The sequence below is a fragment of the Chaetodon trifascialis genome, chromosome 5, assembly GCF_039877785.1.
Source record: "Chaetodon trifascialis isolate fChaTrf1 chromosome 5, fChaTrf1.hap1, whole genome shotgun sequence".
Lineage (NCBI taxonomy): Eukaryota > Metazoa > Chordata > Actinopteri > Chaetodontiformes > Chaetodontidae > Chaetodon > Chaetodon trifascialis.
Genome location: NC_092060.1, coordinates 12,876,805 through 12,891,787, shown reverse-complemented (window position 1 = coordinate 12,891,787; position 14,983 = coordinate 12,876,805). Strand labels below are relative to the sequence as shown.

The 14,983-nt window shown below is 41.9% G+C and overlaps 1 protein-coding gene across 2 annotated transcripts; it reads left to right on the top strand.

Moving 5' to 3' along the window:
- The first annotated feature begins 3,331 nt into the window (after positions 1 to 3,331).
- Positions 3,332 to 14,155, top strand: anxa6 (annexin A6). 2 transcript variants are annotated; one of them, XM_070962152.1, is made up of 25 exons: positions 3,332 to 3,485; positions 4,440 to 4,495; positions 6,499 to 6,583; positions 6,720 to 6,814; positions 6,941 to 7,054; positions 7,155 to 7,245; positions 7,331 to 7,410; positions 7,540 to 7,596; positions 8,051 to 8,144; positions 8,523 to 8,618; positions 8,705 to 8,763; positions 8,907 to 9,029; positions 9,117 to 9,175; positions 9,499 to 9,577; positions 10,222 to 10,303; positions 10,394 to 10,488; positions 10,684 to 10,797; positions 10,995 to 11,085; positions 11,166 to 11,245; positions 11,477 to 11,530; positions 11,632 to 11,725; positions 11,857 to 11,952; positions 12,071 to 12,129; positions 12,365 to 12,487; positions 13,709 to 14,155. In XM_070962152.1, the coding sequence occupies exons 2-25, from the start codon at positions 4,493 to 4,495 to the stop codon at positions 13,766 to 13,768; spliced, it is 1,983 nt and encodes a 660-aa protein (XP_070818253.1). In that variant the 5' UTR covers positions 3,332 to 3,485; positions 4,440 to 4,492; the 3' UTR covers positions 13,769 to 14,155. The 2 variants fall into 2 exon arrangements, with proteins under 2 accessions (XP_070818253.1, XP_070818251.1); XM_070962150.1 differs by having other exon boundaries at positions 12,365 to 12,502.
- The last annotated feature ends 828 nt before the right edge of the window (positions 14,156 to 14,983 follow it).

Genomic DNA, 14,983 nt, shown 5'->3' with positions numbered 1-14,983 from the left:
ATTCCACCTAAATCACATTATTGTTTTATACGTGCCCTTCTTTATCACCCTCCTGATATGATATTGCTGATGCATGGAATTTTCATTGCTGCCCACAGCACAAAGACAACACCCTGCTCGAGGACTGCACTTTACTCAACCTCCATTTACTTACATAATATCTGCCTTGAACATTTCTAAGGAATGCAGGAGATTTGTTTACAATTTGCACTTCCCCTGGCTATAAAATAATTAATTTTCCAGTTGGCAGAGTGTGTTCTCGCCTCACCAGAGCAGTATCATGTCAGAGGTACTTTGTCCTCTGAGCTTGATGCAGGGCTACTTGTGATCAGTCACTGTTAAAATCGAATGAAAAAACACTGTATAGTCTGTGCTGGTACTAGACATACTTGAAAAGCATGTCAACATAACCTGTGTTGACATAACTGTTACTTATTTGACTACTGTAAAGGACTACACCTGTTGCAGCCTATTGGTTATTCGATTAATGAAATGAAGCAAATATATTAACCACTAAGTAAATTAAACAGGGGCAGTTCTACGTTTGTATGCTTTCTTTTCTTCATTTTGGGATGTTTTCTGTGTGAACACAGTGGAAACAAATGTGACTGTTGTGAGTGACTCATACTTGTAATCTAAATGAGATCTGTGTCTGTAATAATTGTATGCCTTCAAGATAATCCAAGACTTGAAGGTACACATTTATCTATGACTTTTGAATGTTATCTTTCCTAAAAGGGATCATTAGAAAGAAATGCCTGAAATGGAAAAAATAAAAAAAGAAACCATACATTTTTAAAATTCCCTGTGGCACCATTGATAAAACATGGTTTTGTATTGCATTTAAGACGATACATATACCCTCCAAAGCCACACACTGTGCACTGTATGTCCTCATAGTGTGTTTACATGCATGTGTTGCTTTTCAACAAGACTGAGTTTTCCTGCTTGTTTTATAGGAGTCGCGTCCCCATCTCTATCTGGAGGTGTGAGCTTGCCAGCTTAAATGGCCCTGTGAGTTAATGAAACAGGAGGACAAAGCAGCTTTCATGGCTTATGCATGCAGCAGGCAGTGCACTTACTCGTTGAGAGGTAGCTTTCGCCTTCTCATCTCCCTTCAGGGGATTTTAGCTCACCTAATCCCTCCTGGCATCTACTTCAGCAGGCAGGAGGCGAGTGGGAAGGCAGCCTGTGTGGATGCTCAAAGTACCTTTGACCAAACTTGAAGCTTGGGCTTCCTATCTGCAGATCTCACTAGTTGAGATACCATTTCCAGAGGGTGTATTAATGCTTAACCAAATAACAGCTACTACACACGTGATGTGCTGTTTTATGATCAGATGTTTGACCCGATCACAGTAAAGCTCTGTTCAGGTTCATTAATGTGTTATCTATGGCTGTCTATTGTACATTTAGAGAAACACCTCAGATGCAGTGTTACATAAATACTGCTGTTCACCACTAAAATCCACAGATGCAAGTTACAGCAGAGGTCAGGGATTTGAATCTGACTTGCTCATGGTAATTTTATTCAGTAGATACACAAGTTATTTACCTTGTCTTCAGTCCCACGAGGAGTGACTGGTGACTATGTGCTGAAAACAGCGTAATGAAGCAAAAAATATCCGTGCACTGTTGACTTGGATGAAGGAAACATGATTTCTGCTGCGATATATACAAGACTGGCCTGTGTGACCCTCCCACTCAATGGAATTACTTACAAAGTAGCCTTTCTCACTCCCGACCAGTTTGGATCATAATGTGCTCATTATTGCGTGGAAGGCCCAGGGTGAGAACAGCAAATCCCATTCAGAATGTCAAAAATGCTTTTGTGCTCATTTCATTTGTTTGCTTGTCTTTTTTCACAAGTTTTCAGTTCATTTTTCCATGTTTGAATTTGTAGGATAGATCAATAGATCTTAGGGAATATAAACTTTCATGAATCAGTTTAAATGCAGGATAAACTGTAAATAAGAATGAACGTGTTAGCCGCATTTTGTGCTCTTCAGGATGTTACTGAGTTCAGAAATGAGGGTCGTTCCTCAGGATCAGTCTGCAATGCCTTTTCAATGCAGAAGAGGTCAGTGTACAACAATAATGTTTCATTACTGGTGCCTCCCACCTCAAAGGGTCCACTCACAACTATATAAATAGCTCCTTTCATACAAACATGCAGCCCAAAGAATTTCACATAGCAAAACTGAAACAACAGCTGATATAGTTCCAGTGTAGACACAAGTTACAACTCAAATCTTACACTGAGCCCTCAGTAGGTATAAAGTCCCTAAAATAACGTGAGCATAATTTTGAAAAATGGGAAAACTTTTTTAATATAGTTTCTTATTATTAGACAAATAAAAAGTCAACAGATACAAAGCATCTTATATTATACACTGAATAATGCATAAGAGTAAGAGAAAACAAGTTAAACCACCACATTTCCTTGATAGACTGGGTGCATTGTCAACTCTTCACAGATTAAAAGTCTGCTTCAGTTTATATAGTAGTGTCAGGCACAGAATGATAGCAACCATAGACCAAAACCAGGCCATTGACACTGAAACATACTGAGTCATGCTTCTGCTGTGCGTGCACTGGATTGTAGCCTCTGCTTCCTGGAAATCACCTCTCTCCTCATCTAAACTCTGTACATTACACTACACCAAGAATGAATGTCTGCAGCTTAAGACAGTGGCCTAAAACTGAATCCGAGCTGAAAATAATTTCTGATGTCATTCATGAAGTCTTATCAGTGTTTGTGCCTCTTACCACAGCACCACTGACAGTTTGTGCGACTTCCAGCCTCTGTTTAGGTTGTTTCATATTTTAAGATTTTTCCATAAGTTCACAAAGCTGACAAGGCCCCTTCACTCTTCCCTGACCCCCCAACTATGCTGGTATGTCTCTCCCCCCCTCTTATTGGAACAGACACCTGACCGGACAGAAATAGAGCACGCAAGCCCCCCCCCCCCCCCCCCCATTTGAACTCTTGGTCATGTGACAAAGTTCACAAATCCAAAGGAGATTAAAGTGAAAACGGTGGACTCCCGAGCACAGCATTAAAGTTTGCCTGTGAATGAGTCTTTACGCCATTTAAATGATCATGAAGTGGTAATTAAAGAAAGATAGATGTTGCAGCAAAATAAATGCAAGAACGGAAGCTGTGCGTGAAGTTGTGCGTAAAATTACGCGTGATCCGTGAGTTCGATATGGACTGCTTAATACCCGGTCACACACGTTTTAAATAGCGTTCTCTATACTGAAAGATATTCAGGCAGGCACACACACACACACACACACACACACACACACACACACGCTCAGGAGAGACTGCGCGACAGAGCGCCGCAGTCGTTGCGTCACAGAGGACACGTAACGGGACGGCCGAGTCTGACCGGAGGAGACAGACCGGCTGGGTGTGCAGGGACAGAGCTGAGACAGCAGGACCATCCTCACCGGACACCGATACTTCCTGCACCGAAAAGGTAAGCCAGTATGTGTCGTCTGCAGACATCTTCAACCGAGAAAGCTGCTTCTTCAGATGTCCCATACGGTAGAAATACAGTGGAGAAGTTTGCTGATGCGTCACTGATACACACCAGTGATTTGCTGGAGAGAGATCACTGCATGACTCTTTACTTCTGAGCATGAGTGCATGTGAAAACGACACAGTTCTCAACTACAACGTTTTGTTACAGAGAAAGAAAATCTATAGATCCGAAGTTTATTCTAAGTTCCAGTTTGGGGGTACAGAGAAGGGTGCGGCTCTGTATATACAGAGGCCAAGTCCCACCAGACACTCATTCTGACATTAAGTGAAACATATGCATGCTATTTCGGGAGAGCTTCTGTCTTAAACAAACAGTACTGCATTTAAAACCTTAATGGGAGATTTCTCTCCTTCCCTCTGTTTAAAAGCTGAATTTGTGTGAGTCTACATTTCTCCTTTTTAATCTTATCTGTGGAAATATATTTAGATTTTTGCACTTACTCTGCATTCAGAAATAAAGCCAGGGAAAGTTAGCATGACTACTTTCTCTATAGTACCTGAGTCTTCGTATGCTTGACTTGTCTGAATGGCTGCATTATAGGTTAGAGTATGGCCGCTTGGAAAATGCGATGGAACAGTTTTCCTGCCAATTGGCTTAATGCAAATTCCACCCACTGACATGCCATCTTAGGTGAATGAGAAGTCAAGTCAAATAGAAACTCCTTGTTCTGTTTCTTGTGCTGCTCTTGTGTGCTCTCACTCAGCGTTACTATATGTGGTGATCTGTTTCAAACACAGCACACTGAACGGTCCACCTCAATAGATTTACCCAGCTGGGATCATCATCATGCACACTCTCTCTTTCCTGCACACTGGAGTGGAATGACACCTTCAGGAGGACAGTGGGGCTTTCTATTCAGCGTTATCATCATTTCTCTCTCTCCTCTAGGCCTGAAACTATTGATTCCTGCACAGGGTTGACACAGAAGACCAAATATAGAAATGGTAAGTAGACAGGGCCCTTCTCATCTTGCAGTATGATGCAGATTAATTACTGTATATACTATATTGCCTTTGAAACATGGATGGCTTTGTGTATCACTGAATGAGGTGTGGACAGAGTGAGGTCATTTTTCTGCCATCTGCCACCATGTGACTCCTCCCCATCATAAAGGCAGAAGTATAGGGTGTCATTGCTACCTGTGGCACCTGCACATCTGATAGACACACCTGACAGCTTCTTTCTAAAGGCAGTGGCTTCGTAGAATTATTTAAGGCTTGTGGCAGACATTTTTACTTTATTGTCCGCACTGTCAGTCAGTTCCCCATCATTCTGCTTTTATTTGAAGTGAAATACACTCTTGCTCTTAATCATCCTCAGAAGAAACAGAAGAAATAATGGTCACCCAGGGAGGAAGGAAGGGCAGTAAACTTAGCTTTTATCAGTAAAGCCACATTAGTTCTTTTTCCATATAAGGCCCATCATAAGAAATGTGCTTAGTTTAGTTGGAGGCCTGTTGCTAGGGGCTTGTATTTGTGGCCCTGTTGCTGTGGGGGTGAACCTCTCCAGCTGTCATGAAAAGTGATGGTCGTTGTAGTGAAGCAGAGGATCAGAGCATGTGCAGTGGCCCCTCAGCAGGGCGGAGAGCACATTTTGGCTGCTTGCCTCAATGCAGCAATAATCTCTACAGCAGCAGCTGCAGTTTGAGCCTTCATTGTGCAGGCCAAGTTTTCTTATTTCCCACAATGAATGAGCGTCTAACATCACCATCACCACCAACAGCATCAGAGGGCCAAAAGATGATAGAGGGGTCAGCAGTAGCTTTTTGTTTGTTTGTTTTTTTTAACAACAAAAACTAATGCAGAGCTTTGTTTTTTCTCTGCGTGCCCAAAGGAGTTTGTTTGTGTATGAGCAGTGGAAAGACAGACCTTGCAAAGGGAGATACTTTGTGCGCAACCTGACCCCCTACTGCCCACACGCACCCACTGTCCTTACCCCTACACACATGCACTCATCTCACACACACTCATGCACACACGCACACACACATGGCGGGTTTTCCTCTGAACTGCTGGGGGTGAGACAGGTGCACGCTGTCAGCTGCTGAAATGGCAGACTTGGCTTCACCTCCTATCCCAGAGTCCCGTCATTGCCACTTGTACACAGTCCACTACTCACACCCTGCAAGGAAGTGTGGGTCATCAAAATGCACTTTTGAAAAAGCAGATTGTACTGTGGGCCCTAACCTCTTGATCCTTAGTTAGGAAAGCTCACATCTGACCTCTTTCTCAGCTTTATAAGCTGCCTGGTTTAAGGCAAGCAGCATCTACAAAGTCATAGCAAATGTTAGCGGAGAAAATGTTGAAAAACAGCTGTTCTGTAGTAGAACAAGCCATGCTATTGCCTCCATGAGGCTGCACTTAAGCACACAATGATTTGAGTTAAATGCTATCGTCATCATGCTAATGTGTTCACACCAGCAATGCTAACATGCTGATGTTTAGCAGCAATAATGTTCGCAAACTTAGTATAGGGTGTTAACATGCTAACATTTGCTAACATTGGTACTAAACACAAAGTACGGATGAGCGTTATGGGATTACCACTGTTTTTGTTCAGAAGACAATGTTGGAGAAATGAAAATTTTGACCTAATTGCACAAGATGAAAAGTTACAGAATCAACACGGTCACTGAAATTCAACCTTAAGGTACCAAATTTCATGGCAGTCCATGCAATAGTCATCGAGACATCCTGCTAAAAAAACAAAAATGTCACACTCATGCTGGTGCTCGAGGAACAGTCACAGAATCATCAAAGTCTGAAGGCTTTATCCTCTGGGGACTGTGAGCGTTTGAATGTACCAAATTTAATGGCAATCTGTTATGGATCAGTTATGGAAACACCTCTGGAGCCATGCTGCTCGTGTGGCACAAAATGAAAATAATACATTCACAATAAAAAAAATGACTCACCTCTGAAATTCATCTTAACAATCTTTCTTACAGGTGTTCCGCGGCACAATTACAGATGCTCCAGACTTTGATCCCAGCGCCGATGCCGAGACTCTTTACAATGCTATGAAAGGCATCGGTGAGTGCATCACCCCTCCACGACTTTGGGCCACAGGGCACAAAGAGTTTCACACAGCATTTGTGACAGTGATGCAGTCAGTGATCGGTTTGCGTTGCTGAGATGATGGATGTTGAAAGATCTTTGTGTTCCTCAGGAAGTGATAAAGAGGCTATATTGGACCTGGTCACCTCAAGAAGCAATGCGCAGAGGCAGGAAATCATTGCAGCATACAAAAGCAGCTTTGGAAAGGTAAAATAATACATCTCATCTCATCTCTTATTTTTCAGAAATGGTTTAAATATCATAGCATACAGTAGCCTTCAACACATTTACACAGCAGCTTTAAATCCAATATGTTTTTTGTTGTTTCAACAGGACCTGATTGATGATCTGAAGTATGAGCTGACGGGAAAATTTGAACGTCTCATTGTCAGTCTGATGAGAACCCCAGCCTACCATGATGCCAAAGAAATCCATGATGCAGTCAAAGTAAGACATGTACCTCATAGTGAGATTTTTATCAGAATCTGTCTCATCTAATGAAGCTGAAAGTACTTATTACATATTAAACTCAATATTCTGTTTCAAGGGAGTTGGGACAAATGAGAGATGCCTTATTGAAATCATGGCATCCAGAAACAATAAGCAGATACATGAGATGGTTGCAGCATACAAGGATGGTAAGAATAAGATGTCATTTGTTTTAAATAGTACATTTTGTGTTAAGTACATCTTAGCTTTTTGCATTGACGTCTGTGTCTGCAGCCTATGGCAGTGACATAGAGGATGATATAACTGCGGACACTTCAGGTCACTTCAAGAAGATGCTGGTTGCTTTACTTCAGGTCAGTTCACAGAGGAGTTGATATTATCACCAGTGAAGTGTCCAGTCAAGCATACAGTGGCTGTCGTAGCCACAGTAGCTTCAGCCGCTGACTGATCAGCAGCATGTTGTTTTGCTTTGATGGTTCCAGGGGACCAGAGATGAGTCAGGAGTGGTGAACGCAGACCTGGTGGAGCAGGATGCACAAGTGAGAATTTGAACATGCTATGATGAGTAGAGAAGAGCAACATGTTTGGACTTTATATGGCCTTCATTTAAAAAGTAATCAAATCTTTACAAGTGTAACTTTTTGTTTTACTCTGCATGTATGAGTTTCTTTAACAGTAACATGGACACTTGAATGGCCTTACTTTACTTACTAATATATTGTCACTTTGTACCAAACTGTTGTGCTGATCTTATTCAAGACATTGTGGAAACAGTCAAAGCATATACCAACAAGACAAAGAGTCTACAGCCATGCTAGTGGCTGGACTTAGACATAGTGGTGCTTTGAACTAAATGCTAACAACAGCATGATGGCATGCTCACAGTGCATTCATTTGCAATGTGTGATTCAGTTACTTATTGGAGTAGAGTTTGTCATTTTGTTGATTCATTTACTCCATGATCTATTGCCCTGCTTTCTTACCTCTGTGTAGGAGCTGTATGCAGCTGGAGAGGAGCGGTGGGGGACAGACGAGGCCACATTCATCATGATCCTGGGAAGCCGTAGTGTGACCCACCTCCACATGGGTGAGATCAGCTCTCTGGGAAATTGTTACAACAGTGAGGCATCCAGGCATTCCCACTGTGACCTCGACTTTCTCAGGAGTTAGTCACACATGAAAAGTTGTTGTCGGAGTAGTAATTGTACAATGATGAGTTGCATACACTCCTGTGCCACCTTCCCTTCTCTGTCATGCCAAGAAAACTGTCTGAAGCCTGCTGCTCAGAACTAACAGGGGGTAAATGTGTTATATGTAATAGGTTCAAATAGCAAATTTCATGTCAAGGAGTGAAGTTGTAACTTTAACATGACTGAACTTACATTTACTGCTCACCGGACATTAACATAGCTCAATAAACTTGAGATGAGTAACATTACTGAACGTTGTCTTCTGCTGTCTTCAGTTTTCGATGCATACGAGAAGATGACAGAGCTGACCATAGAGGACAGCATAAAGAATGAGCTGTCTGGGGACTTTGAGAGGCTGATGCTGGCTGTTGGTAAGAAATTCATTGAAAGTACCGCTTTGTGATGACATGGGCCATGTTAATTTAACACAAAGCTCTCTTTCTGGTTTTTCACACAGTCCAGTGTATAAGGAGTGTTCCCATGTTCTTTGCCAAGCGGCTTTACAAGTCAATGAAGGTAAGTTTGCTCCAAGTAAAATAGCTAATCAGTCTGGTCTCAATCTGCAGACAGATATGCGTGAACAACACAGCCATTATGACACATTTTCCTTCTTATCCTGTGTCCTGTCCTTAAATGCTTGTCCTCTCCGTCATTTCCAGGGTCTCGGTACAGCTGACAACACCCTGATCAGGATCATGATCTCTCGCTCTGAAATAGACATGTTGGACATTCGAGAGTGTTTCCGTTTAAGATATGAGAAGTCACTTTATAACATGATTAAGGTTGGTTCAACACTTAAAAAATGTGCTGAATAGCATTTGAAGATTGTGCACCTATAACCTGACTCTATGTGTGTTTAAATCTGTCAGGATGACACATCGGGGGATTATAAGAGGACTCTGCTTAATCTGTGCGGAGGAGATGATGAGTAAGTTACAGTATGGCTGCAAGCAACAGCAGCAACCAGTTGGGGGTGATAGAGCTCCTCTTTTCAGGACTTACTGTTTTCTAATGGTGCTATAACTCAAAAAAGTGCATATTGATTTAATGGAAGAAGCATGTTGTCATTGTCGTAGTGAAGAGACATGTGAAAACTGCTTAAATTAATATCCCAACACTGTCTGAAAGTAAAGCAGCAGTGTTTAGTCCATGTAATCATTGATCCATGTTCCCAGAAAAGTACCCACTCTGTACTGCTTGAGGTTCCAGATTTGCTGAGTGTGTTGTTTTGTGTCAAACTGATCATTACAGCTTAGCTGGAGAGTTCTTCCCTGAAGCTGCTCAGATAGCCTACAAGATGTGGGAATTAAGTGCCATGACCAAAATCCAGGTTTGGGCCCCATCTGCTCCCACTTTAGATGTGTCTGCATGTTTGGCTTGGCAGTCGCATGTGTCCTAATTACATGCTGGCCCCGCTTGCAGGGCCATGAACTTGCACTGATAACGTTGCAGTGTCTGCACAGAGAAGTCTTTGTGTAACTGCGGATATGATCAGAATGTGGTTCATTCAAATACAAATAGTTTTTGTTATAATGCTCTCCTTTGCCTGTCCAAGCAGTGAATGTCAGAAAGGTCTCAGCATTTTGGTCAACAATAGCTCGACTCACTAACTCTCTATAAAACAGAGATGTTTTTCAGCCTACCCACCTTTTCATTGTTGGCGGTGTCATGGCCTCTAACCTCAAGAGGGCACACTCCCTCTCAAATGTCAGATTATTATCAGAAATCTTATCGTGCTTTTTCCAGAATTGTGATATCAGCAGAGTAATCTACCAACTCTTTTGCATATATTGTAGATTTCTGCATGTTTGGTGCTTTAGGTTTACACAGCTGGTGCATTATGTAATATTGCATCTAATTTAACAGGCATTTAATCAAGTGAAACTGTCTCACTTTGCCAATCCACATCATGTGTGGTTTTCTATGTTAATTATTGAGTCTCACACTTCTAAATGTGTCATTCCACTGCCTTAGCTGAGGCCAACAGTCCGCCCTGCACCCAACTTTGACCCTGCTGCCGATGCACAAGCGCTGAGGAAAGCTATGAAGGGATTCGGTACGCGACCCTGAAAGCTAAGGTACATTTGCACGGCCATAATTTTACAAAACAAGTTCTACAAATGCTGCTGCCTGTTGCTGTCTACAGGAACAGATGAAGATGCGATCATTGACATTGTTGCACAGAGGAGCAACGCTCAGAGGCAAGAGATCAGGCAGACCTTCAAATCCCTCCTGGGAAGGGTGAGAGAGAACCATAGTTGGAAATCAGAAATAAATAAGGACTTAATTTTCACCATTTTTCTTCCCTCTTCATGCTTTGATGCACATATACTGGATATATATTATATGTTAAACTCAACATCTTATTGGTTAATTGCTTGGAGATGTTTGCTGCAGCAAGTGTGTAACAACTCAATGTGTTTAATCTGCCCTCAGGATCTGATGAAAGACCTGAAGTCTGAACTGTCAAAGAACTTAGAGAGGCTGATTATTGGGCTCATGTTGACTCCTGCAGAGTTCGATGCCAAAATGATGAGGAAGGCGATGGAGGTACAGTTGATCTAGTGACAGCCTGCCCGCGGGTTCATTGTTGACTTTGCTGATTTAAATAGCTAAATGTATTTTTTCAAAACCTATGAGACAGCAGAGTTCACACATACTCTTCCTAACAACTCGATCTTGTTCACCTGGTTTGTGTTTTTTTTGCTCCTCTGTCTTTTTGTGCTTAAAACCCTTCATCTTAACAGGGTGCTGGGACAGATGAACATGCTCTGATTGAGATCCTGGTCACCAGGAGCAATGAGGAAATACATGCCATGAACGCAGCCTATCAGAATGGTGAGTTTGATACTGGGTGAAAAAAAGGCTGTAAGTCACTTTCCTTTTCCTTTAACATGCAATATATCACGTACCCACAGCCTATAAGAAGACTCTGGAGGAAGCTATTCAGTCAGACACATCAGGCCACTTCTGCCGCATCCTTGTTTCTCTGGTGCAGGTAATGTTCATCATCATGAGAACTTAGACTGTGTTTGATTTCCACGCCCACTCACTGGTTGCAGTCTGTCTGCTGACTGTAGCAGAGAACTAAAGACGTCCATTTAATCACATGCACCGTTTTCTTCTGCAGTGTCTTACTTTACATATCAAAGAAAAAATAAACACTCTTGGTGAGCCACTGATATTTCATCTTTGAGAATTTATATTTAACCATCTTTACTCTGTTCAGGGTGCAAGAGAGGAGGGCCCTGCAGATGTGGAAAGAGCTAATGCAGATGCTCAGGTGATTTAGTGTATGACTTAATGTATCCTGTGATGTTTCACTGTGTTGGAATATGAAATGGAGGAATGTGTTGAAATTTTTGTTCCTCCTGAACTTCTCAGGAACTTGCAGATGCATGCAATGCAGACTCTGATGACATGGAGATGAAGTTCATGAGTATTCTGTGCACCAGAAGCTTCCCCCATCTCAGAAGAGGTAAAGGTCAAGACAGATAGATCACAGTGATTAGCTAGTCACAAATGTAAATGCATGTTTATCTACATTTCAATAGCAAAATGAAGAGGATCCACCTCGGGAAAGCTGATCATACTTCTTGTTGTTCACAGTATTCCAGGAGTTTGTCAGATGCACCAATAAGGACATTGAACAGATTATCAAGAAGGAGATGTCAGGAGATGTGAAAAACGCCTTTTATGCTATAGGTAATGACTGTTTGACCTCAGGAATTATAATATTGCACTTTGTCACAGTGCAAACAGCTGACAGCAATCATTCTGTGACTCCTCCTCAGCCCTTTCTTGCTCTCTCTTTGCTTTGCAGTTCGCAGCGTAAAGAACCAGCCGTCTTATTTTGCAGACCGCTTATACAAAGCCATGAAGGTATTTATTCATAGTGCTTTAAATATTTGTATGCCGTTGTAGAATTCTAGCTGCAGGCCTGCAGCAGGCCGCTCGGACCTTGGATCCCACATAAAGCAAGTGATAAGGTCAAATTTGTTGGTGCATATATTTTATTTCTCGGTGTCACTGCAGCTGAGTGCTCTCAGACAGTAGCAGCCAGCAGCTACTGTAACTGAATCAGAATACACAAAGTGTCTATTGATCCCCTCTGCAGGGCCTCGGTACAGACGACAGAGCGCTGATCCGCATCATGGTGTCCCGTTGCGAGATCGACCTTTTCAACATTCGTAAAGAGTTCAAGGAAACACATGATGACTCCCTCCATGAGTTCATCCAGGTAGAAACCATGATCGTAAGTCGCAGTCTTTGTCTACTAACACTCCTGGTTGGTGTGTGGTGTTCCCATCTCATCTGTGTGTCTTTGTGGAGTTTTTTGTCTCGTGGCCTTTGTCTTGATCTGTGTGCGTGTTGCACATCCTTCTTCTGCTGCTGTGGTGGGGTGGTGGGGTATGGTAATCTATAGCTTCCTGTGGTGGACTATGGGTCTGTGGGTACTGCACAGCTGTTTAGGAATTTCCCTTGCATGCTGAACTTCCTCTCTATATCCGCTGTGTGATTGGCTGACAGCCGCAGAGACAGGAAGTCTCCCAGAAGCAGTTCTATAATAACTTACAGATGAAATCACCATGACACCAATACAGATGAACAAGTAGAGTGCCCTGGATTGGCTTCTCCATATTATATTATCAGATTATGCAACAGGAAGGATTGCTATCTGTTGTTTATTCTGAAGTGTGCATTCAGTAAAATGAACGTATGTTTTCGTCATCACTTTCAATTGAAAAAGAGATTTTGATTCAAGTATTTCATTAAATGCTAAATTCTTTGATAAGCAAGTTTAGCCATTTTACAGAAAAGCTAATGTCACTGACATGCAGAGCATTTACAATTTTGGGAAATCCTCTTTCTTGCTGAGTGTGAGATGAGAAAATCCGTACAAATCCCATGTCTCTGCAGTAAATCCACCTGCCAGCACCTTTTGCTTTTGTTTTTGTTTTGACTCTGTTGCCTTCGGACAGTCAGGCTAGCTGTTTCATAGTGTCTCCAGTCTTACCAGCTGTGTAGTTTCATATTTACTGTACAGCCGTGAAAGCGGTGTCAATCTTCTCATTTACTGCTTGACAAAAAAGCAAATGAGCGTAATTCCCAAAATGAGGAACTATCCCTTTAAAAAGATGTAGTCTTGTATAATTATGATGACGATTATAAAGATAGAAATCTGCATGAGTGTCAGCTGATATTAAGGGTAATTCCACTTTTGACTCTCTTATTGACTTAAGTTGATTTTGTGACTTTTGTCCCCGTGGCAGTCATTCATTCAGCATTTGTGAAAGATAAACACAGTTTTGCTGTTGTGTGAGGGAGAAGAGAGAGAAGTAAACCCCGCTTTCCGGCTTCAGCTGCACGATGACCAAATGTCAGCAGACATAAACATGCGGAAAACAGTATTTTCCATTAATCCAAGCTCCTTCTGTGTGTGTTTCCCATCATTGTACAGGGTGATACCTCAGGAGACTACCGTAAAACCCTGCTGATGCTCTGCGGAGGGGAAGATTAAATGTGTCACAGCCTTCAGTGGGAAACCATGTCGCAAGCCTGATCACAGAGTGAAACTGTGGTGGTTAACTTCAGTATCTGTTGTCACTGTACCCTAAACTGCTGCCACTGCTCAGCCAAACCAAGTGACCTATGACTTCCCAGCCCTCCAAGCCAGTCGCTCTCATGTCTGACCGTCCTGTCCTTTTTTTTTTTTTTTTTTTTTTTTTACAGAGTCATGTGTGACACGAAGAAGTTCACGTTAGTGTGGAAAGGTGCTTCACATGTACTGCAGATTGGATTAAGAGGAATAGTGCCTTCAGATCGCAAACTGTCCGTTGATGACTGTGATTTTAAGGTGTCATAAATACCTGAATAAAATGATTAAAGTCAACATTGTCTCTCTTTCTTCTTGCATTGTTGCAACACATTTTTCTACGCTTTGATGTATAAATGCAGATTATGTCAAATGGAAATGATGCGAGCTCACATTTTCTGTTATAGTGTTGTGGGTGGGGTGCCCTGGTTCGTATTTGGCAGGGCAGTTCAATGATTAACTGTGTTGATACTGGCAGTACCACCGGGCCGAGCAGAATGGGAACTACAATATTTAACACCAGGAAACTCCCGCTCCAAGTCAATGCCTGCTCTGGTGAACAAACTCAACAATACACATACATTATTGTTGTTCACAAAAGTGAACTATATGTAAATAAAGGCTGATATTAATAGAATAATAACTAAAATAGTATTTTAACAAATGGATAACAGCTAGCGGCTCATGTTAGGAATAAATCTAAACAAATTAGGCTCTTGTTAACTCTTTCAACCACTCTGCTTCTTAACATTCAAACACACTGTGGAGGTATTGTGTGACTTCCTCAGCTAGCTGACTACATACCTTGTCTCAACAGTTATTTATACCCCTACACATTTAAAAATTTGAAAAAATAGAACATCATTGACTCTTAAACTATTAGCATGTCACTTTAAACTTCATTTCACGTGTTGGACAAATGTATAAGACAGCTGCCTCTGTTCTTGTCGGTGTCTCAGTTCAGTGCGTATGTTTGAGTGCAGCTGTTGTCAGGCCATCTTTGTGTTAAAAGAGGAAAGATGAAAAAAGACGCATGTGGCAAGGAAATCCCCTGCAGCACGCCAAAATCCTAGGCAACAAATAGAGTCGACAGCAGTCAGTCACACTCCGGTTTTAATGGCACACCCAACCTGAAATTGC

What these genes read in the sequence shown, in the direction of transcription:
- anxa6 (XM_070962150.1), top strand. An exon ending in AAACGCCTTTTATGCTATAG is followed by an intron (nt 11,953 to 12,070) that starts GTAATGACTGTT and finishes TTTGCTTTGCAG; the next exon opens with TTCGCAGCGTAAAGAACCAG. An exon ending in GCTTATACAAAGCCATGAAG is followed by an intron (nt 12,130 to 12,364) that starts GTATTTATTCAT and finishes TCCCCTCTGCAG; the next exon opens with GGCCTCGGTACAGACGACAG.